At 67.1% G+C, this 19,517-nt stretch overlaps 3 protein-coding genes across 20 annotated transcripts; all 3 read left to right on the top strand.

The window, feature by feature from the left end:
- Window positions 1-81: 81 nt before the first annotated feature.
- Window positions 82-7,664, top strand: AJM1 (apical junction component 1 homolog). Of its 3 annotated transcripts, none has more exons than XM_073221346.1 (4): window positions 82-1,313; window positions 2,945-3,027; window positions 3,113-6,080; window positions 6,568-7,664. In XM_073221346.1, exons 3-4 carry the CDS (start codon window positions 3,172-3,174, stop codon window positions 6,632-6,634), a joined length of 2,976 nt encoding a protein of 991 aa, XP_073077447.1. In that variant the 5' UTR covers window positions 82-1,313; window positions 2,945-3,027; window positions 3,113-3,171; the 3' UTR covers window positions 6,635-7,664. The 3 variants fall into 3 exon arrangements, with proteins under 3 accessions (XP_073077447.1, XP_073077441.1, XP_036863514.2); XM_073221340.1 differs by having other exon boundaries at window positions 2,747-3,027; XM_037007619.2 differs by having other exon boundaries at window positions 2,747-3,027; window positions 3,113-7,664.
- Window positions 7,665-7,864: 200 nt separating this feature from the next.
- On the top strand, window positions 7,865-9,488 carry PHPT1 (phosphohistidine phosphatase 1). 2 transcript variants are annotated; one of them, XM_037007634.2, is made up of 3 exons: window positions 7,865-8,305; window positions 8,653-8,777; window positions 9,199-9,488. In XM_037007634.2, exons 1-3 carry the CDS (start codon window positions 8,140-8,142, stop codon window positions 9,289-9,291), a joined length of 384 nt encoding a protein of 127 aa, XP_036863529.1. In that variant the 5' UTR covers window positions 7,865-8,139; the 3' UTR covers window positions 9,292-9,488. The 2 variants fall into 2 exon arrangements, with proteins under 2 accessions (XP_036863529.1, XP_017531260.1); XM_017675771.3 differs by having other exon boundaries at window positions 7,887-8,403.
- Window positions 9,489-9,636: 148 nt separating this feature from the next.
- MAMDC4 (MAM domain containing 4) lies at window positions 9,637-19,451 on the top strand. 15 transcript variants are annotated; one of them, XM_073221311.1, is made up of 30 exons: window positions 9,637-10,309; window positions 10,727-10,819; window positions 11,472-11,579; window positions 11,650-11,823; window positions 11,903-12,028; window positions 12,219-12,349; window positions 12,444-12,528; window positions 12,639-12,764; window positions 12,898-13,035; window positions 13,120-13,208; window positions 13,291-13,464; window positions 13,683-13,767; window positions 13,841-14,020; window positions 14,126-14,254; window positions 14,371-14,502; window positions 14,619-14,743; window positions 14,817-14,928; window positions 15,087-15,203; window positions 15,323-15,457; window positions 15,602-15,738; window positions 15,808-16,027; window positions 16,121-16,258; window positions 16,377-16,495; window positions 16,578-16,668; window positions 16,818-16,964; window positions 17,149-17,283; window positions 17,389-17,516; window positions 17,608-17,716; window positions 18,155-18,330; window positions 18,445-18,654. In XM_073221311.1, exons 2-30 carry the CDS (start codon window positions 10,774-10,776, stop codon window positions 18,484-18,486), a joined length of 3,654 nt encoding a protein of 1,217 aa, XP_073077412.1. In that variant the 5' UTR covers window positions 9,637-10,309; window positions 10,727-10,773; the 3' UTR covers window positions 18,487-18,654. The 15 variants fall into 15 exon arrangements, 14 of the variants coding, with proteins under 14 accessions (XP_073077412.1, XP_036863503.2, XP_036863509.2 ...); XM_037007608.2 differs by lacking the exon at window positions 18,155-18,330 and having other exon boundaries at window positions 9,637-10,048; window positions 10,146-10,309; window positions 12,216-12,349; window positions 13,841-14,254; window positions 18,445-19,451; XM_037007614.2 differs by lacking the exon at window positions 18,155-18,330 and having other exon boundaries at window positions 18,445-19,451.
- The last annotated feature ends 66 nt before the right edge of the window (window positions 19,452-19,517 follow it).

Genomic DNA, 19,517 nt, shown 5'->3' with positions numbered 1-19,517 from the left:
CCCTTTGCTGTGGTTGGTTGGAAGGCGAGTTCTCTGTCTCATGGCCAAAGAACCCTTTTCTGAGAGGGATGGCTTCCCCCCAGGGTAGGAGGCCTTGCAACACTTAGCCCTGGGGTGCACAGCGCACTTCCCAGCAGGCCCGCCCGTACAGCTGCCCCGAGAAACACGTGGGGGCCCTGGCCTGCTGAGGGCAGGTGCCCATCTGTGTTCTGCTGGCTGCTGGCAGGCCCCATCCTTTCCCAGCTAGCTCCCTGCTCTCAGGACACTTGCCTGCAGTCCTGTATCTCTTCTCAGGCCCCACCCCACCCACCATCCCACAGTTGCCCTACTAACTGCCGCTCTGGGGCAGGCAGGCTGTGCATGGGCAGAGTGGAGGTGGTGGCCAGCCCTACCCTTCCCCAATTTCTGTGCTCAGACAGCTGTACACTGCCTAGAGGCAGTAGTCACCTTGGCAGGGGCTGGGGGCAGACACCGAGCTGACACTAGGTGCTCCTTGTAGTCTGCAACGCTTGTGGAGCCCACTGATGGGGGGACCAGGCTGACACAAAGGGAGTTTGTCCAGAGTTTGGTGTCTAGCAAGACACCTAAGGGGGCGCAGGTCCCATGCTTTGGAGTGAAGAGCACCGTGACCCTGCCTCAGCACCAGGTTTAGGAGGTTGGCCGGGCTGGAGGGGAGATGTCCCCGTGCTGTTGGAGCGGGCCTAGTGCAGGCTGGCAGTGGACGTGGTGCAGGGGTGCCTTCACTTGGGAGAGGCCACGCAGATAAACCCCTCTGAACTCGGCCACCCGTGGAGAGCTTGGCACCTCCAGCACTGTAGCGCAGAGGCCAGTGGGGCAGGGAGCACAGCCCATCTGGTCCTGCCCGGGCGTGAATTCCAGAGCTGTCTGCAGCCCTCACCACAGCTTGGGGCTCCTCCAGGGCCCTGCTCCAAAACCCTGCTAGGCGGCCAGCTGACCTCAGGCAGGTGTCCAGGAGTGGGGGCTGGCACGACCAGCAGGTTGCTCCCTGGGCACGGGTCTCCTAGTTGGAGTTCAGGCCTGCCCTCTGGGGATGCCAGAGAGCCCATCACCCAGTACCCAGCATATCCCCAACGTGGAAACAGCGGGCCGCGCGTGTTCCAGGACCACAGTGCGGTCCCTTTAAGTGTAGCCCCACCGACCGCCGTCGGGGGCAGCACTGAGCAGCCGGGCAGCCTCAGCGCCACTGCCTCGAAGCTTCTGCCGGTGCCGGGGACGCGGCGATGCGGGGACGGCAGATCGGGCACGGGCCTGCGCAGCCCACCGGGCGCGCGCAGCCGGGGAGCAGCACCCAGGTAAGGGGTCCGAGACCGCTGTCCCGCACTCCCTGTCGTGGCTGGGGCGCTGTAAGGATGGGGATGGGGATCCAGCCCCCGGGCGACACAAGCTGGTCCACATTCAAGGCGATCATTCCGGGGGTAGGGCTCCGCAGAGGTGAGGGCCGCCTGCAGGGCTCATTAGGCCTAGGACCCCAGTGGGGACGACCACCCCACATTCCCACGGGGAGGGGCAGCACCTGGTCCAGCTCACCGCTGCGGCGACAAGGCCAGGCTGTCACCTCCCTGGGGCGGAGCCTCATGCCCTGTCATCCAGCCCCCAGTTCCGGCCTGGCTTTGAGCTGATGGAAGGAGGTGGGAGGGGGATGGTCTTGCAAACCAGAGAGAGAGTTGGGGTGGAATCGAGGCTGCGACCTGACCCAGAAGAGCAGCTCTGCTAGCAGGAAGCCCCTTGCACACTGGGACACAGAGGTCCCAGGTGACCTGACCATAGGTCCTGCTCACTGGGGCCCAGCCCCCCACTTTCCCCAGCTCACCCTGGAGAACACTCCCTCAGACTGGGTGAGGAGGTGGGGGCCTATCAGCACCACCAGAGCCCATCCCCAGCCCGTCCAGGCCCTGGCACCACAGGAGCTGTGACCCAAGTCTGAATGTGAGCCTGGTGTGGAGGGATACACCCCAGCCCAACCCGAGGCATGGGGGCCGAAGAACCTCAGGTTTCCATGCAGCCATCTGGAGCTCCGCCTGATAGGGAGGACTTACCCGCCCACTGCCCTGCCTCCCCACTGGCCTCCAGCTCTGGGGTGCTGCTTAGGGGAAGAGGGGCAGCCATGAGCTCGTGGCTCACAGGTCCCCACATGGTCCAGCAGACGAGGCCAGGTTTCCCGGCAGAGGTACACACACTGCAAAGGGGGAGAGGAGGCGGCCCTCTGGGCCTCAGTCACGAGAGGATCCCAATGAGTTTGGTGGATTTCAACCACCCCAAGGTGGGGGGTGGGAGCGGGGGGCAGAGGAGGTTTCTGTTAAGGAAAGGGAACATCAGGGCCCAGAAGCGTCCTTTGGGGCCACTGTTCTGACATGGGCCACGGAGTCCATTGCCCTAGGGGCCACACTGGATCTAACAAGGCCACTGTTCTGGACGAGAGCTTGGAGCAGCAGGCTGTCCCCGGTGCACTGGCCCTTGCATTGCTGGGGGAAGGGGTCTCATGCGCAGCCTGGTCAGCAAGCGGGGCGGGGGCTCAGTGACTCTGCCCAGCTAGTTAGGGCTCGGGTCCAGGACTCACCCTCATTTTGCACCATCAGACGGCACTGGGCAGGGTGGGTGTTTCAGCCACAGACCTGTTTGTGGAACCAACTTTTATAAAGAAATCTGTAAAACACAAGGTCATTCCAACTGTGGGCGGGGAGGTGGATGAGCCTTGTGACCACACCCCCACTCTTCCTACCCCAAGGCTGGCCTGTCCCAGGAGTCAACAATGGAGTCGGGGGAGGCCCAAGAACACTGGCCTGAATGCAGGAGCTCAGGAACCACAGCAATGGCACCGCCTTTCTGGCTGACCCACCCCATCACAGCAGAAAGTAGCCCAGAAATAATGGTCTGGGTCGGGGAGACGGGCCTGGGTTCCCGGACAGCTGGGTTCTTCTTACAGGTGCTCTGACGCCGGCATGGAACAAGTGCCTATGGCCTCAGCCCAGGCCCGCAGCCAGGGCTGCTCCGCCCGCTGCACACCAGGTAAGCCGGGCCAGCGCGGGGGGAGGGGTTGGGGGGAACAGGGCCTGGGTGCAGGGGGGCCGCCCTGACTCCCATCTCCCCCCAGGGCAAAAGCCCCCCAAAGCCGAGTGAGCTGCAGCCGCCAGCCTGGGGACTACTTTTAAGATGACCCGCACAGACCCGCCGGACCTGCTGGTGTCAACCGTGTACCAGGATATCAAGGTGGCGGCCCCGGGGCCCGAGTCGAGGCGCCCACCATGTGAGCGCTCCGTGGCCCGGCCTGCTGCCCCCACGCCTTTCAATAAGCGCCACTGCCGCAGCTTCGATTTCCTGGAGGCGCTGGACGGGGCAGCCATGGAGGCGCACCCGCAGCTGCCGCCCCCGGAACCTGCCGTGCCGCGCGCCCGGCCCCGCGACGGCGAGCCCCGGCGCCGCGCCCGCTCCAAGAGCGCCCCCCGCGCGCCCCCGGGTCTGGTGCCCGCGCCCGCCTCGTCGCCGGTGCTGCCGCGCCGAGGCAGGGAGGCCCAGCGGGCAGCGCGGGCAGAGGCATCACCGCGCAGAGAGCCCACATACCCCGCGCTGCGCGCGCTCGCCAATGAGCTACACCCCATCAAACTGCAGCCGCAGCGGAGCGGCCCCGGACGCATCGCGCCGCTGTGCGCCGCCTCCGGCCGCTGTGCGCCGCCTGAGACGCCTGCTGGGCCCGCTCCCCACGTCCGCTGCCGCCTGGACATCAAGCCTGACGACGCGGTGCTGCAGCACGCCGCCAGGGGCTCAAGGCCCTGCGGGCCCGCCGAGACTGCGTCCTGGGCCCGCGCGGCCCCGCAACTCCACGGCCTCACGGTGCCCGGGCCTCGCCGCGTGGCACTGTCGCGCACCCCCACCCCCAGTGACTCCTACTGCGTGGATCCCCGGGTGCTGTACTGCGACGGGCCCCTCACAGGGCCCCGGGACTACACGGAGCGCCGAAGCCTGCCTTTCACCACTCCACCAGGCCCCACGCAATTCTTCTACACCGAAGAGCCCGAGGGCCACCCCGGCGGTTTTACAACCAGCCCTAGGCCTCCCTTCGACAGCTACTACGCCAGGCCCTTCCTGTCTGAGGGGCTCCCGGGGCCCAGCCCAAGGCGCGCGGGGGGCTTCTATGCTGGGGAAGTGCGCACCTTCCCGGTCCAGGAGCCGCCCTCCCGTTTCTACTACGGGGAGGCCCCCCGAGCCTACGGGCCGCCCTGCGGCCCCCGCTATGCCCCCGAGGGGCCCCGGGCCCACCCCGCTGCCCACTCCTTTTACACAGAGGATTTCGGCCGGTACCATGATCGCGACGCCCTGGCGCGGACTTACCCACACCCACGCGGCAGCCCGGCCTGGGGAGACTGGGCCCCGCGGCCTTACCGCACCCTGCAGGTGGCGCCTCCGCCAGACCCCCGCCAGTTGCTTGCTTCGTGGCACGGCGGCACCGCCACCAGCCCGCCCCGACTGGCCACCGACAGCCGCCATTACTCACGCTCCTGGGACAACATCCTGGCGCCCGGGCCGCGCCGGGAGGACCCCCTGGGCCGCGGCCGCAGCTACGAGAACCTGCTGGGTAGAGAGCCTCGGGGTGCATCCCCCGAAGGAAGGCGCCCTCCTGTCGTTGTAAACCTGTCCACCTCGCCCAGGCGCTACGCGGCGCTGTCGCTGTCTGAGACGTCGCTTTCCGAGAAGGGCCGCGCAGGCGAGGGCCCCGGCCGCAACTGGTACGTCACGCCCGAGATCACCATTACCGACAACGACCTGCGCGCGGCCGAGCGCCCGACCTCTAGGGCCTGGGAGCTGCCCGGGGGCCGCCCGAGGCCGCCTCCCCCAGCCGTCCCCGACGGCCCCGTCGCTGGCCGCCAGCGCAGCCTTGAGCAGCTGGACGAGCTCATCACAGACCTGGTCATCGACTCCCGGCCCCCGGCCGGCCAAGTTCCCGAGCCCGCGGCCGAGGGCCTGGGCCGCCAGCTGCGCCGCATGCTGGACTCAAGGCCCGCAGGCCCTGGGGCGCCCGCGTTAGCGCCGCGCTCGCCGCCCGCGTCCGCCGGCAGTGCAGAAGAGCCTGCGATCCCCGGGCAGGCGGCCGACGCGTCCCCGGAGCCCAGCGCCGACGAGGACGACCTGATGACTTGCTCCAACGCGCGCTGCCGGCGCACGGAGACCATGTTCAACGCCTGCCTCTACTTTAAGTCTTGCCACAGCTGCTACACCTACTACTGCTCGCGCCTGTGCCGCCGAGAGGACTGGGACGCACACAAGGCGCGCTGCGTGTACGGCCGCGTGGGCAGCGTGTGCCGCCACGTGCTGCAGTTCTGCCGTGATAGCGACCCGGTGCACCGCGCCTTCTCGCGCATCGCGCGCGTCGGGTTCCTGTCACGCGGCCGCGGCGTGCTCTTCCTGGGCTTCCCAAGCCCCGGCTCCGCAGACAACTTCCTGCGCTTCGGCCTTGAGGGGCTGCTGCTGTCGCCCACCTACCTGTCGCTGCGAGAGCTGGCCACTCACGCGGCACCCCTGGGCAGCTACGCTCGCGAGCTGGCGGCTGCGGGGCGCCTCTATGAGCCGAACGAGTGCTTCTTGCTGAGCGTATCGGTGGCCGTAGGCCCCAGCGCCGCGCCCCCCGGCGCCCCCACCCGGCCCGCGCCGCGCAGCGCCGGGCCCACGGTGCGCAAGTTCGCCAAGGTGGCACTAGCGGCCGGTAGTCCCGCGCGACCGCCCCCGGCGCGGGGCCGCGAGCCCGACATGGAGACGTTAATTCTGACGCCGCCGCCAGGCACCGCGGGCCTGGACCAGGATGGCGAGGCGGGACGGCGCGCGCGCGAGGTGGCCTTCATCCACATTCAGCGTGAGCTGCGGCTGCGCGGCGTCTTCCTGCGCCACGAGTTCCCGCGCGTCTATGAGCAGCTCTGCGAGTTCGTCGAGGCCAACCGGCGTTTCACGCCCACCACTATCTACCCCACCGACCGGCGCACCGGCCGCCCCTTCATGTGCATGATCATGGCAGCCTCCGAGCCGCGCGCGCTCGACTGGGTGGCCAGTGCCAATCTGCTGGACGACATCATGTAAGCCGCGGGTCACGCCCGTGCCCCGCCCAGTCCACCTAGGGCCCACCCTCAAACCGCGCCAGCCCACTCAGGCCCCGCCCAGTCTACTCAGGGCCGCCCCCGTGCCCCGCCCAGGACCCCTCCCAGCCCGCTCTGCCCTGTCCATTCAGGCCCCGCCCCGCTCACCCAGGGTTGCCCCCAGTTCTCTTAAGCCCCGCCTCCAATCTCCGGTCCCTATTCACAGCAAGTTCTGCCCCAGGTACCGCCCCATTGCGGTCCCCACAAGCTCCGCCTTTCCCTCCGCCCCATCCACAACCCCTCAACCGGTCCCGCCTTGCTTCTCCCGAAAATCGCCCTCGCGCCTCCGCAGAGGCCGGTCCTCAGCCGCTTGGTGCTCCCCGCTGGGAGGTGGGGTGGGCCTGAGGACCGCCCGGGCCTGCCTTCACGTGGAGGGGTCACTACTGCAGACCCCACCGCACAGATTCGCTTTCCGTTCCTTGTCCAGGGCCGCCCAGAAACCTCCCCAACCTTGGTTCACCGTGATTCAGGAGCCCAGATCCATCACATCCTAGTCCCATCCCTTTAAACACGCCCCCCACCCGCTTCCTGTGGTCTGGGGTGCGTCCTGCTCAGAGGAGTTCATCTCTGGAGGACACTCTTGTTGGCCTCTGTGTCTGTGTCTTGACCACGTCCTGCCCTACGCAGTGCCCTTCTGCAGGCCCTGCAGGAGGGCGCGGGTTAAGCAGAGTGGAGGGGTGCTCGGCGGTTTTCACCTAAGGCGCGAGGCACTCAGCTAGAGGGAAGGTGGCCTGGGTCAGGGAAGCACAGGGTGTGGCTGAGGGCGCTGGCTGGGCGCCGGCCCAGAGCCGAGACCTGGCTGGGCGTCAGCCGGGCTGCGTGCCCACGCCCGACAGGATGACTCTGGACAGGCTCCAGGGCAGAGCAACGGTCAAACGGCAGCGCCGGCCCTCACCTCGCAGGGGGTAGGAAGCAGGCGAGGAGGATGGATAAGCAGGTGGGGCGGCAGAGGCCGTCCGGGAGGGGCCTTTCCAGTTGAGAGGGGGATGCGGCTCTGGAGCAGGTAGCTGGCCAGGGCGGGGCGGGGGGGAGTCACCCGGAGCCAGTGCTGTGGGCTGGAGCGGCGGGGCTGGCGGCCCTCGGCCTCCGCTCCCCACCCTCCACCGGGGTGCACCGCGGCCCTGGCCCTCGCTCCACCGAGGGTGAGCGATCATTAGAGGAGGCAAGGCCAGACCTCGAAAGGGCCCTCCTGGAGCTCCCGGCCCCCATCGGGGCGAGAGGGGGCAGCAGGTGAATTAAATTATGAACGTTCTCCGCCTCCGTTCCCGGCTCTCGCCCGAGACCGTGCACCCCACTCACCTGCCCCATTCCTCCCCGCCCCGCCCTCCATCCACGCCTGCGCGTTCGCACCGGCCAAGCGCCCCGCTAGCTCCACCTGCCTTCGCTGCCTCCAAGTCGGCTGCCGTCCCGCGGCCCCTGGGCCTCCGCCTTTAGGCCCACGCCTGACATCCAGCCACCCGGGAACAACCAGAAGTATTTCCAGAGGGCGAGCGCTTTCGAACCAAGTAAAACAACTCGAATGTAGCTACTGCTGTCTCATTGTGCGGAGAGTGGAAACGGGAAGGAAGAATGTCAGACCAGGCTGGAGGCGCCGGGGGAGGCCCTCCGACCAGGCTGGGGGAGAACGGGGGTCGGGGGGCCACCCGACCAGGCTGAGGGTGCGAGGGGAGACCGTCGGAGGGGGCTGGGGAGAACGAGGTGGGCGGAAGCCTTCAGACCAGGCTCTGGGTGCCGGGGGCAACGCCCCGACCGGGTGTGGGGCAGTCAGAGCCAGCACACGGACCGCCCCCCTCCCAAAGGGGCCTGCCACCCGCGCCGCCGCCACTCCGCCTTCGCGACCGTAAAAGTTCTCCGTGGGCTGGATTTATTCACTACCCACTCACGTTCCCCTTTAAGTGGGCCTGGCGTGGTCGCAGAGCTCCAAGGAGATGGGTTGCAATTGGCTAGCCTGTGTATCTGGTCGGCGAAACGATTGGCTGAGGCTGCGGGCCGGGGCAGCATGCTCCCGAGGGATTGGTCACGGGGTCCCAGAGCCCGCCTCCCGCACGGAGGACGCAGCGCGGGGTCGCCGGTGGGAAAGGCGGGCGGGCGCGCTCCAGGAACATGGCGGCGGGCGACCTCGCCCACATCCCTGAGGTGGACATCGACTCCGACGGCGTCTTCAAGTATGTGCTGATTCGAGTCCACGCGGCACCACCCTCCGGAGCCCCGGCCGGGGAGAGCAAGGAGGTCGTGCGCGGTTACAAGTGGGCGGAATACCACGGTGAGGGCGGGGCCGCCTGCATCCGGGGGCGGGGTTAGTGGGAAGTAGTCCTGCCCCGGTCGCGTCGTGGGCCGGCCGCGGAAGAGTTGGGGGTTCTGGAGGTCAAGGGGTGAACATGGCCCGACCCTGCCCGAGGCCCAGCGCCCTTGCCTCCCATTCCGGGGAAGCAGCTGCGTGGACCTGGGGCTTCAGGGCCCCCGCCCCCTGCCTCCTTGGCCACCCCGCCCTGAGCCGCCCCTCCCGCCCCAGCGGACATCTATGACAAGGTGTCCAGCGAGATGCAGAAGAAGGGCTTGGACTGTGAGTGCCTGGGCGGCGGGCGCATCTCCCACCAGAGCCGGGACAAGAAGATCCACGTGTACGGCTACTCCATGGTGAGCGCGCAGCCGTGCTTCCCTGTTCCCCCGCGCAGCGTGGGGCAGGAAGCACCGGGCAGGAGGGGGTGTCGCCGACTGCCCTTCAGCCGGTGGGCCGCCTTCTGTGCGCCAAGAGGCCTGCTGTTCTGTTGCTCTGGCCCAGCCCTCAGAGGCAGTACTGGGGGGACGCTCAGGGACCCCTCCCTCGTCCTTTTCCAAGCCACCAGTAGGCACAGGGGTGCTCACCCGGCCTATCTTGTCACCTACAAGAGCCCAGGCCCTCCCTTAGGGTCTGCTCGTCTTGGCAGCCACCTTTCCCTGGTGTAGTAGGGGGTGAAGGTGTGTGGCTCCACCTGACGCCCTCCCCAGTGGTTCCTGGGTGCTGCCAACCGGACCGGCAGTGCCAAGACCGGTTGCAGAAGCTGCCTTCTCTCTTCAGGGCTATGGTCGTGCCCAGCACAACATCTCCACTGAGAAGATCAAAGCCAGGTACCCTGACTACGAGGTCACCTGGGCTGATGATGGCTACTGAGGCCTACTCAGACCTGCTGCCTCCAGCAGCCAGCTCGAAACTCTGCCCTCCAGGCTCCTTCTGAGGGGCTGGGCTGCACCCCCTGGCACTGTGCCCCCTGGCCAGGCCTCAGAGATGGACACCAGCCCAGCCCCTATGCCCCGTGTGTACCTCACCCACAGGAATTAAAAGCATTGTCACCCCAGCGAGTTCCCTGGTACTGTGTGTCTTGGCCTCTCTGTTCCGAGTCACCCCTCTGGACCCTTGGCTGGATGAATGGATGGCAGGTTGCTGGACGTGGCCCTGGGGGCAGCAGGCCCCTCAGCCAGCTGTGCCTCTGGGGGCCCCAGGGAGTGGCAGTGCACACTCAGCCCTTTGGGGAGTGATAAGGGGGCCCCTGGGCTGCTGCCCCCATTTATGGCTGGATTGCTCTTCCACGTGGCTGCTGTGCCCAAGGACATGTGGGAGGAGGCTGAGGAGCCCTTGTGCAAGGGGTTAGTGCCTGGTACCACTGGGCCAGCTGAGCCGGGGTGCCCATTCAAGTGTGCAGGGCAGGCAGAGCGCCCATATCCACCATCCTGACCAACCTCAGTGTCCCTAGTGGCCTGCCAGCTGAGGTCACTCATGAAGAGGCCCAAGGCCCCTGCCCACAGCCATGGACTCCTGTTCAAAGTGGACAGGCAGGACTTCAGACTTGGAGCTGAGAGCCTCTCTGCCAGGACCCTCCTCCCAGTTCAGGGAGGGCAGGGCCAGGCACAGCAGAGGCCCGGCCAGCCCTGTAAGCTCACTGGCCCCTCGCCGTGCTGCGATGCAGGGTGGGTGCCTTGTCTGAGCTCCCTGGGGCCTCATGGCAGCGTCTCCACCATGACTTACAGATGAGGAAACGAGCTGGGGGGAAAGTGTCCAGGGCCAGCAGTGGTACGTCACGCAGCAGGGCCTGGCTCTAAGCCCTCCGCAGAGAGGCCTGTGCCGCAAGAACCTGCCTGGCCCACACTGCTCTGAACAGTGCCAAGCAAGTGAGCAGCATCTAAGCAAGTAGGTGAGCAGCAACCCACAGGCTACGGCAGGGAGGGGGCTGAGTTCCTGGTTGTAGAGCAGCCAGGGATTGCACACCGGGCTCCTGCCTGCAGCCTGGGGCTAGGCTGAGTCAACCTCACAGCAGGGTAGGGGCTGGGGCCCCAGCAGAAGGGCTGTGCCCTGTGCCCCATGAACTGCCTCCACGGGGGCCTCCACCAGGCAGGGCTGTGGGTGGGGTGGGCACGACTGCAGGGGCCTGACCTTTGGTCTGATGGAGACCGGCAGGTGGGACCCTCCCCGGCCAGGGGCCCCTCTCCTGAACGCCTTTACTGGCAGATGTTTGTCCTCGTCAGCATGGGGAGGGGCCCAGCTCCTCTCTCCAGTTAGCAGAGCCAGCCTGTGGGGCCACAGACTGGTAACTGGACCGAATCCCCACCAGGCTGCCCAGCACACACTGCCCCTCACCTTGCCCCCACTGGCTTGACCATGCGTCTGTGTGGCCACCTCCTGCCTGTTGGGGTTCTGCTCCTGGGTGAGTCATCAGGTCTGGCTTCTGAAGCAGGGCCAGCTGGGAAGGAGGGGGTGCAAGGCCCGGGACAGCCAGCCACAGGGGCATCCAGGGCAAACCCTTGGGGTCCTGGGGATAACCCTGTCGTGAAGGGGCAGGGTTCTGCTTGCCTGGCCCCAATCTCCGCCACCCAGACCCCAAAGCGAGAGGACCTGGAAGCCCATCCTGGTCTGCTGCTCTTGGACTAGATGGAACTGAGGGAACCTAGGCCACTAATTAATTCCTTTGGCAGAGGGGCACCCTCCTGGCAGGCTCTTTGCTGCCTTTTTGGGCACCTGCACCTCCTTAGCCAGGGGGTGTCTCACATTGGGAGCCCTTGATGGCATGCATGCCCACATCCCCTCATCCTGACATGCAGCCAGCCTCTCTGGGATCAGATGTGCTCTGCTTGGCCCTAACAATGAGCCCCTGGGTGGCAGTCCTCTGTGGGTCCCAGGCCCCCAGCTATGGCCCAGCCCCCTCCCCGCACAATCTCCTGACCAGGCTCCAAAGCAGGGTGACCAACACCTGAGGCTTCTCCAGGTCTGAGGAGTTTCTGGGATATGAGATTGTCCCAGGCAAGCCAAGATGAGGGGTCACCCTGCCCCAGGTCACCTGGTTGTCTCTCTGCTGGCAGCAGGGCCCCCAGGCTGGGCCTGGGTCCCCAACCACTGCAGGCCTCCCATTGAGGCTGTGTGCAACTTCGTGTGTGACTGTCGGGACTGCTCTGACGAGGCCCAGTGTGGTGAGTGGGCCAGCTGGGAGGGGGGCCAGGCCAGCTCTGCAGGTGGTTCACCTGGCCACCTGCTCCCCAGGTTACCATGGGGCCCTGCCTGCCCCAGACACCCCCTTCGCCTGCGACTTCGAGCAGGACTCCTGCGGTTGGAGGGACATCAGCACCTCAGGCTACAGCTGGCTCCGAGGCCGGGCAGGGGCTGAACGGGAGAGTCCTGGGCCACACTCGGATCACACGCTAGGCACTGATCTGGGTGAGACCTGGGTGAGGCTCCGTGCCACCCCCAACCCTCTTAGCTTCCTGCCCATCTCCTGACATCTCGGTCCGGCCAGGTTGGTATGTGGCTGTTGGCACCCACCGTGGGAAGGAGGTGGCCACTGCAGCCCTGCGCTCCCCTGTCCTGCGCGAGGCAGCCCCGACCTGCCAGCTGAGGCTCTGGCACTATGCAGCCTCTGGAGGTGCATGCCCAGGACCCTGTGCCCCAGGTGGGGTGGGGGGTGCCCTGAGGGGAGGGACTGGGGAAGCAAGGGGGCTACAGCAGAGGCTGGGAGGCACCCCAGAGGAGGGGCTGGGGTCCCAGGGCAGCTCACAGCCAGCAGGCTGTGGGAGGCAGCAGGGGCTTGAGCTGCCCCAGGGCCCCCAAAGCAGATGCAGCTGAGCTGCGGCTGGAGCTGACCCACGGTGCCGAGACGCTGACCCTGTGGCAAAGCTCAGGGCCCTGGGGCCCAGGCTGGCAGGAGCTGGTGGTGGCCACTGGCCGAATCCAGGGTGACTTCCGGGTGAGTGGGGTGGGGGGCAGGGGCGGTCTGGGGGGTGGGGGCAGCTGGGAGGTCTGAGCCCTGACCTAGGTCCTAAGGACCCTACTTTCTTCAGATGACCTTCTTTGCCACCCGAAATGCCACACACAGGGGCGCTGTGGCCTTGGACGACGTGGTCTTCTGGGGCTGTGGGCTGCCCAGTAAGGCCCCCATGCCATGGGCCCACACGGGGGCAGTGGGTTAGCAAGACCCTCTCCCCCAGCACACCCCCCCTGGGGTCCTGGAGGCCATGGCTAACCCTCCCCACCAGCCCCCCAGGCCCACTGTGCCCTGGGGCACCACCACTGCCAGAACGGGGCCTGCGTGGAGCCCCACCAGCTCTGTGACGGCGAGGACAACTGCGGGGACAGCTCTGATGAGAGCCCCCCCGCCTGCAGTGAGTGGGCAGGGCTGCGGGGCCACCGAGGGGGCACGGAGGGGTGGTGGCCTGCCTGGCACCCTCAGGATGGAGGGCGACCAGGGCTGGCAGCAGGCCTGGCTCTGTGGCCTGAGCCCGCTACCCGCCCTAGGCCACCACATGGCCACCGACTTTGAGACGGGACTGGGCCCATGGAGCCATTCAGAGGGCTGGGCCCGGAACCGCAGTACCGGAGGCCCTGGGTGCCCCACCTGGCCACGGCGTGATCACAGCCGGAACAGTGCACGGGGTGAGGCCCGCCGGGGACCCCTGGCCACCTCCCCGGACACAGTGCTGGGCCTGCCACCCCGGACCACACCTGCTCTCTCCCCAGGCTCCTTCCTGGTCTCTGTGGCTGAGCCCAGTGCCCCAGCCATCCTCTCCAGCCCTGAGTTCCAAGCCTCGGGCTCCCACAACTGCTCGGTGAGCAGGTGGGGTATACAGGGCTGCCCATCCAGACTGCGCAGCCCCAGGGGTCTCCCTGACCGTTCTCTGTCCCTTCCAGCTCACCTTCTACCACTACCTGCACGGGTCTGAGGATGGCTGCCTCCAGCTGTTCCTGCAGACGCATGGCCCCAGTGCCCCCCAGGTCCCCATCCTGCTGCGCAGGCGCCACGGGGAGCTGGGGGCCGCCTGGGTCCGAGACCGGGTTGACATCCGGAGTGAGCACCCCTTCCAGGTGAGGCCAGTGGTAGGGAGAGACAGGGAGATCTGGGGCCACTCAGAGAGCTGGGCAGGGGCCACAGCCCCTCCTGAAGGGCTGGGGTTATGGCGGGCAGGGGTGTCCATTGATCTGTGAAGTATGAGCTGTGGGTTGACAGGGAGAGGGTTCAGGGAATCAGACCTGGGGATAACAGTAGGGTGCTGGGGCACCTCCTGAGCCCCTGGTGCCCTCAGATCCTCCTGGCTGGGCAGACGGGCCCAGGGGGTGTCGTGGGCCTGGACGACCTCATCCTGTCAGACCACTGCAAGCCAGTGCCCGGTGAGCCTGCTGAGCCCCCTCCCTCCCAGAGAAGCCCAGCCCCTGCCAGCCTGACCCTTTTCTGCACCCACAGAGGTGTCCAGCCCAGCTCCCGGGCTCTTGGCCCCAGCGCCCGGGCCTCAGCCACCTGGCCTGCAGCCCCAGGACTTCTGTGAGCCAGGACATCTCTCCTGCGGGGACCTGTGTGTCCCCCCAGAGCAGCTGTGTGACTTCCAGCAGCAGTGTGGGGGGGGTGAGGATGAGCAGGAGTGTGGTAAGGGGCAGACAGAGGTCGGGGGGGCCCCCTTCCTCCAGGCTCTCCCCACCGCAGGGGCCAGGCAGCGGCTCCGGGGCCATTCAGTTCCGGCCACTGTTGCAGGCACCACAGACTTTGAGTCCCCCGAGGCTGGGGGCTGGGAGGATGCCAGCGTGGGGCAGCTGCAGTGGGGGCGTCTCCCAGCCCAGGAAGGCAGGGGCCTTGGAACAGATGCCCGTGGGGCTGTTACTGGTGAGGCACCCAGGAGACTGCCGGGGACGGCATCCCTAGAGGGCCCTGCCCCGGCTCTCCTCACTAGGGAGGGTCTCTGGTAGAAATCAGCTCTGAGTAACCCTGCTGTGTCCCAGGGCACTTCCTGTCCCTGCAGAGGGCCTGGGGGCAGCTGACCGCGGAGGCCCGGGTCCTCACACCCGCCCTGGGCCCCTCCGGCCCCCACTGCAAACTCCACATGGCTTACTATTTTCACAGTCACTCGCAAGGTACTGCCATCCCCCACCCCAGCCCTCTGCCCAGCCCTGGCGCTGAGAGGTCCCTCAGCTGGCCCTGACGGGGGAAGGCGGGTGGGCAGGCCGACCTATGGGGACCCTTCGGCCAGGCTTCCTGGCATTGGTCGTGGTGGAGGGCAGCAGCCGTGAGCTGGTGTGGCAGGCCGGGGGCAGCAGCAGTGAGGGATGGAAGGTGCACACCGTCCTACTTGGAGCACGCTGCCGGCCTTTCCGGGTAAGGAGGGTGGCCTGGGGGACAGGCACCGAGCCGGCCCTGACCTAACAGCCCACTTTGTGTCCCCATGAAGCTTGAGTTTGTCGGCCTGGTGGACTTGGACAGGCCTGGCCAGCAAGGCGCCGGGGTGGACGACGTGACCCTGAAGGACTGCAGCCCCACGGAGTCCACTAAGGAAGATGCAGGTCCTTCCTCACCTGCTTATAGACCCCACCCAGGGCCTCCCATCCAGACCCAAGGAACCCCTGGGAGCCCCCATTCCTGGAAACAAGTCTCCCCCACCCTCTCAACACTGGGGAGGGGCAGGGGCAGGGTGTGCTGACCCCACCATGGCCCCCCCCAGAGGTCTCCTGTAACTTTGAGAGGGACACATGTGGCTGGCATACCGGCCACCTCACAGATGCCCACTGGCACCGGGCCAAGAGCCGTGGCCCAGGGTACGACCACACCACCGGCCAAGGTAGGACATGGCCCAGACCAGGGGACCTCAAGGGGCTTAGACCCGGAGGCAGTCTCCCCGGCGCTGAGCCCCTCCTGCAGCCTGGTGCCCTGCGGCTCAGCCCGTGTCCTCCCCTGCAGGCTACTACATGCTGCTGGACCCGACGGACCCCCCAGCCAGGGGCCCTGGCGCCCACCTGCTCACCCAGCCCCAGACACCAGCAGCCCCTCAGGAGTGTCTGTCCTTCTGGTACCACCTCTATGGGCCCCAGATCGGTGAGTACCCCTGGAGCTGGGCAGGGCCTTGGCGGAGGCCCTTGGGGGCCCCGCGTTCTGTCTCAGCCCCTCAGGGGCTCTGGAGAGGATGAGAAGCCATCAGGAGCTGGGGTCTGGTGGCCTCCAATGCCATCTTCCCTCCAGGGACACTGCGCCTGGTGATGAGACAGGAAGGAGAGGCAGAGAAGCATCTGTGGTCACGGTCTGGCACCCAGGGCAACCACTGGCACCAGGCCTGGGCCACCCTCCACCACCAGCTGGCCTCTGGCGCCAAGTACCAAGTGAGCCCGGCTCCCAGGTGGGGAGGGGCATGGCAAGGCCCCCAGCCCACTGACACCATCTGCCCCCAGCTGCTCTTCGAGGGCCTCCGCAACGGCTACCACGGCAGCATGGCGCTGGACGACCTGGCTGTGCGGCCCGGACCCTGCTGGGCCCCTGACCACTGCTCATTTGAGGACTCGGCCTGTGGCTTCTCCAGCGGGACCCAGGGCCTCTGGAGGCGCCAGGCCAACGCCACAGGCCATGCCGCCTGGGGTCCCCACACTGACCACACCACAGAGACAGCTCAGGGTGTGGGGTCGGGGCGGCAGGGCCAGGGCAACAGGCTGGGTGGGGCGAGGGGGGGCAGGGCCGGGGCCAGAGGCTAACCCTGATACCCCTCAGGGCACTACATGGTGGTGGACACAAGCCCACAGGCCCTGCCCCGTGGCCACGTGGCCTCCCTGACCTCAGAGAAGCACAGGCCCCTGGCCCAGCCTGCCTGCCTGACCTTCTGGTACCACCTGAGCATCCACAATCCAGGTGAGGGGCTGTGGGAGGAAGAGCTGCAGGGTCCCCCCGGCCCCTGTGCCTGGGAGCCCCCACGGGGCCTGAGGAGGCACTCTCCCCCAACTCCTGCTGACCCAGAGCGGCATGGCAGGTACGCTGCGGGTCCACGTGGAGGAGGCTGCCAGGCAGCAGGTGCTCAGCATCACAGCCCATGGAGGGTTTGCGTGGCGCCTGGGCAACGTGGATGTGCAGGCTGAGCAGGCTTGGAGGGTGAGCACCGGGAGCGGCCCCCTCACTGGCAAGGGCTCTCCAGACCGGGCGAGGCTACTCTGCCCATGCCTGCCCTGCCCAGGTGGTGTTTGAGGCCGTGGCCGCTGGCGTGGAGCACTCCTACATCGCGCTGGACGACTTGCTCCTCCAGGACGGGCCCTGCCCTCGGCCAGGTGGGAGCCCCTGGCCTGGCCCTGGCACCTGCTGTGGCCCATGGGTGCAATGCACTCTGTGCCGAGCTCAGACAGCTGGCCAGGCCCACTGCCCCGAGCAGCAGTGGGCCAGGCGTGCAGCAGCACCACTTACCCCAGGCCCATTGCAGCTTCCTGTGACTTTGAGGCTGGCCTGTGTGGCTGGAGCCCGCTGCCCTGGCCCAGGCCAGGCGGGTACAGCTGGGACTGGAGCAGTGGAGCCACACCCTCCCGCTATTCCCAGCCTCCTGTGGACCACACCCTGGGCACAGAGGCAGGTGTGTCTGAGTAGGGGAAGGGGCCCAAGCCACACACACCTGGGGTACACACCCCACCCCAACCTGAGCCAACGAGCCCGGCCCATCCAAGCTCCCATCTGGGTCAGAGGCCACCGGTCGGGGTCATTGGGGCAGGCTCCCCCAGGTCAGCTTGACACCCCACCCCACCCTCTCTCATTTCCAGGTCACTTTGCTCTCTTTGAAACGGGCGTGCTGGGCCCAGGGGGCCAGGTGGCCTGGCTGCGCAGCCAGCCTCTGCTTGCCACTGAGGCGTCCTGCCTCCGCTTCTGGTACCACATGGGCTTCCCTGAGCACTTCTGTGAGTTGGGCCGGGCTGGTGGCACCCGGGTGGTGGGGGAACCAGGGGCCCAGGAGCTCCCCTGCACTGGGTCAGGGATCTGACCCACCCCGGCCCTGCCCTCAGACAAGGGCGAGCTGAGGGTGCTCCTGGGCAGTGCCAGAGGCCAGCTGGTCGTGTGGGGTGTGGGCGGGCACCTACGGCACCAGTGGCTAGAAGGCCAGGTGGAGGTGGCCAGCGCTGAGGAGTTTCAGGTGAGGCTGACCACCCAGGGCCAGGGGACCTCAGGGGGTGTGGGGGCCCCTTCCTGCTCGAGTCCACACAGCCTCTTTTCCCTCTGGTCAGATTGTGTTTGAAGCCACTCTGGGCGGCCAGCCAGCCCTGGGGCCCATTGCCCTGGACGACGTTGAGTATCTGGCTGGGCAGCAGTGCCAGCTGCCTGCACCCAGCCACGGTAAGCCCTGCCCAGGCAGCAGGCCCTGCTCTGGCTTGTGGCCCACGTGGCTGCCACTGGCCCTGCTAAGAGGCCAGGAGAGCTAGCAAGGCTGGGCCTGCACCGTCGGGCCCCCTGCAGCCCCCTCCCTGGCCTCTGCCTTCTGCATTCCCACCCCGAGGGCCCGGAGCGGGGCCGTTCTGGCGGCTCCCTCCTTGTAAGGGGTGTCTAGCCTGGGACAGTACCTCCCAGGCCTGCAGACAGCAGCCGCCTGCCTGCCAGGTCCCCAGCCTTGGCCTTGTGCTGGGAGGCCAGCACCTCCTGTAGACAGGGTGACACCCAGCCCACTGGGGCCACGGGGACAGGCTGTCTTGGGCATTCCTTCTGGGCCCTACATGTGGGACTGACCGAGAGGGGGGGCTGGGGCAGTCCTGAGGTCACATGCCCCCTGGCCCACAGGGGACAAGGCAGTGCCCACATCAGTGCCAGCCGCGGTTGGCGGTGCCCTGCTCCTCCTCATCCTCCTGGTGCTGCTTGGACTTGGAGGGTGGCGCTGGCTGCAGAAGCAGGGCTGCCCCTCCCGGGGCGAGATGGCAGCCGTGGCCTCCGGCTTTGACAACATTCTCTTCAATGCGGTACAAGCCCCGGGTGGGGACGGGCGGGCAGGAGCCGCTGTGCCAGCCGTACCTGTCCAGGGCCGTCCTCCCGTGGCTGCCCGCTGCCCAGCAGTCACAGAGCTCCTCTCCTAGGATCGCGTCACTCTGCCGGCATCCATCACCAACGACCAGTAGACACCCCAAGGGATCCTGGCTCTCACACAGCTCCCCCAGCCCAACACTGCCCCTCCCCTGGACACGCAGAGGCCCCAGCGCCCACCTGCACAGACTGCCACACCACGTGCCTGGGACAGTCCTCACCCATCAATAAACATGCCGGCCCTCCGGCCCCCTGCTGCCTGAGGCCTGTGTCCTGCGCTGCCACCAGCTGGGAGGCAGCCGTAGAACCCCCAGACTGCTTTGCCTGGGGATGTGCTTGGGGGCAGCTCCCACAGCTCAGTGACTCCAGCGACAGGAAAGAGGCAGGCGTAACAGCCAGGGTGAGGGGCGCCAGGAGACAGACTCCTACAACCCCGGGAGCCACAGCCATGGCCCAGGCTCGGCAGGCACCCCAACATCGGGCCCCATGCAGCCCCCACCTGGCAGGTGGCTCTGCACACCTTTTAGGACTGGGTGCAAGTGACAAGCTGAGGAGGAACACCTCGGGGCTTGTGGTGGCAGGGAGCTGGGCTGCTGGGGCTGCCTGCCGCCCACTGCCCACAGCAAAGGTTCCGGTCCCTCCAGAAGGACGTCTTGAAACAGAGGTCACTTGGTGCCATGATGCCCCTGAGCAGGTCACTGGAGGGCAAAGCTGAGGTTCCTGGGTTCACAGGGTCTGAGAGAGAAGGCGACACCCCTGGGGTGTGGCCCCCGGTGCCCCACATACCATCCTCATCTAATGAAAGGGAGTCAAGTGTTTCTAACCCAAAAATCGTCCCAGGCTCCAATCTTCCATGCAGGAAATGTGGGTGCCCCTCCACAAGGCTTGGAAGGCCCCACTGGGCTTGGCTATCCAGGCAGAGTGACAGACCAAACTAGACACAGCTGCACGGCCGGATGCCCCCTCCAGCCCACAGGAGGCTCCACCTCGCCGCCCGGCCCACTGGGCTCTGGGAGCTCAACACCAAGGGCGGGGGGCGCCAAGAGGCTGACCGATGCCACACAGCGTCCCTGCAGACGGGGACCAGGAACCAACCGTGCAGAGTGTGGCCTTCACGGCCCCTCAG

This window comes from Manis javanica, chromosome 2 (genome assembly GCF_040802235.1).
Source record: "Manis javanica isolate MJ-LG chromosome 2, MJ_LKY, whole genome shotgun sequence".
In the NCBI taxonomy this organism is placed as follows: Eukaryota; Metazoa; Chordata; class Mammalia; order Pholidota; family Manidae; genus Manis; species Manis javanica.
The sequence above is the reverse complement of the archived record's forward strand: the minus strand, read 5'-3'. Positions and strand labels throughout refer to the sequence as shown.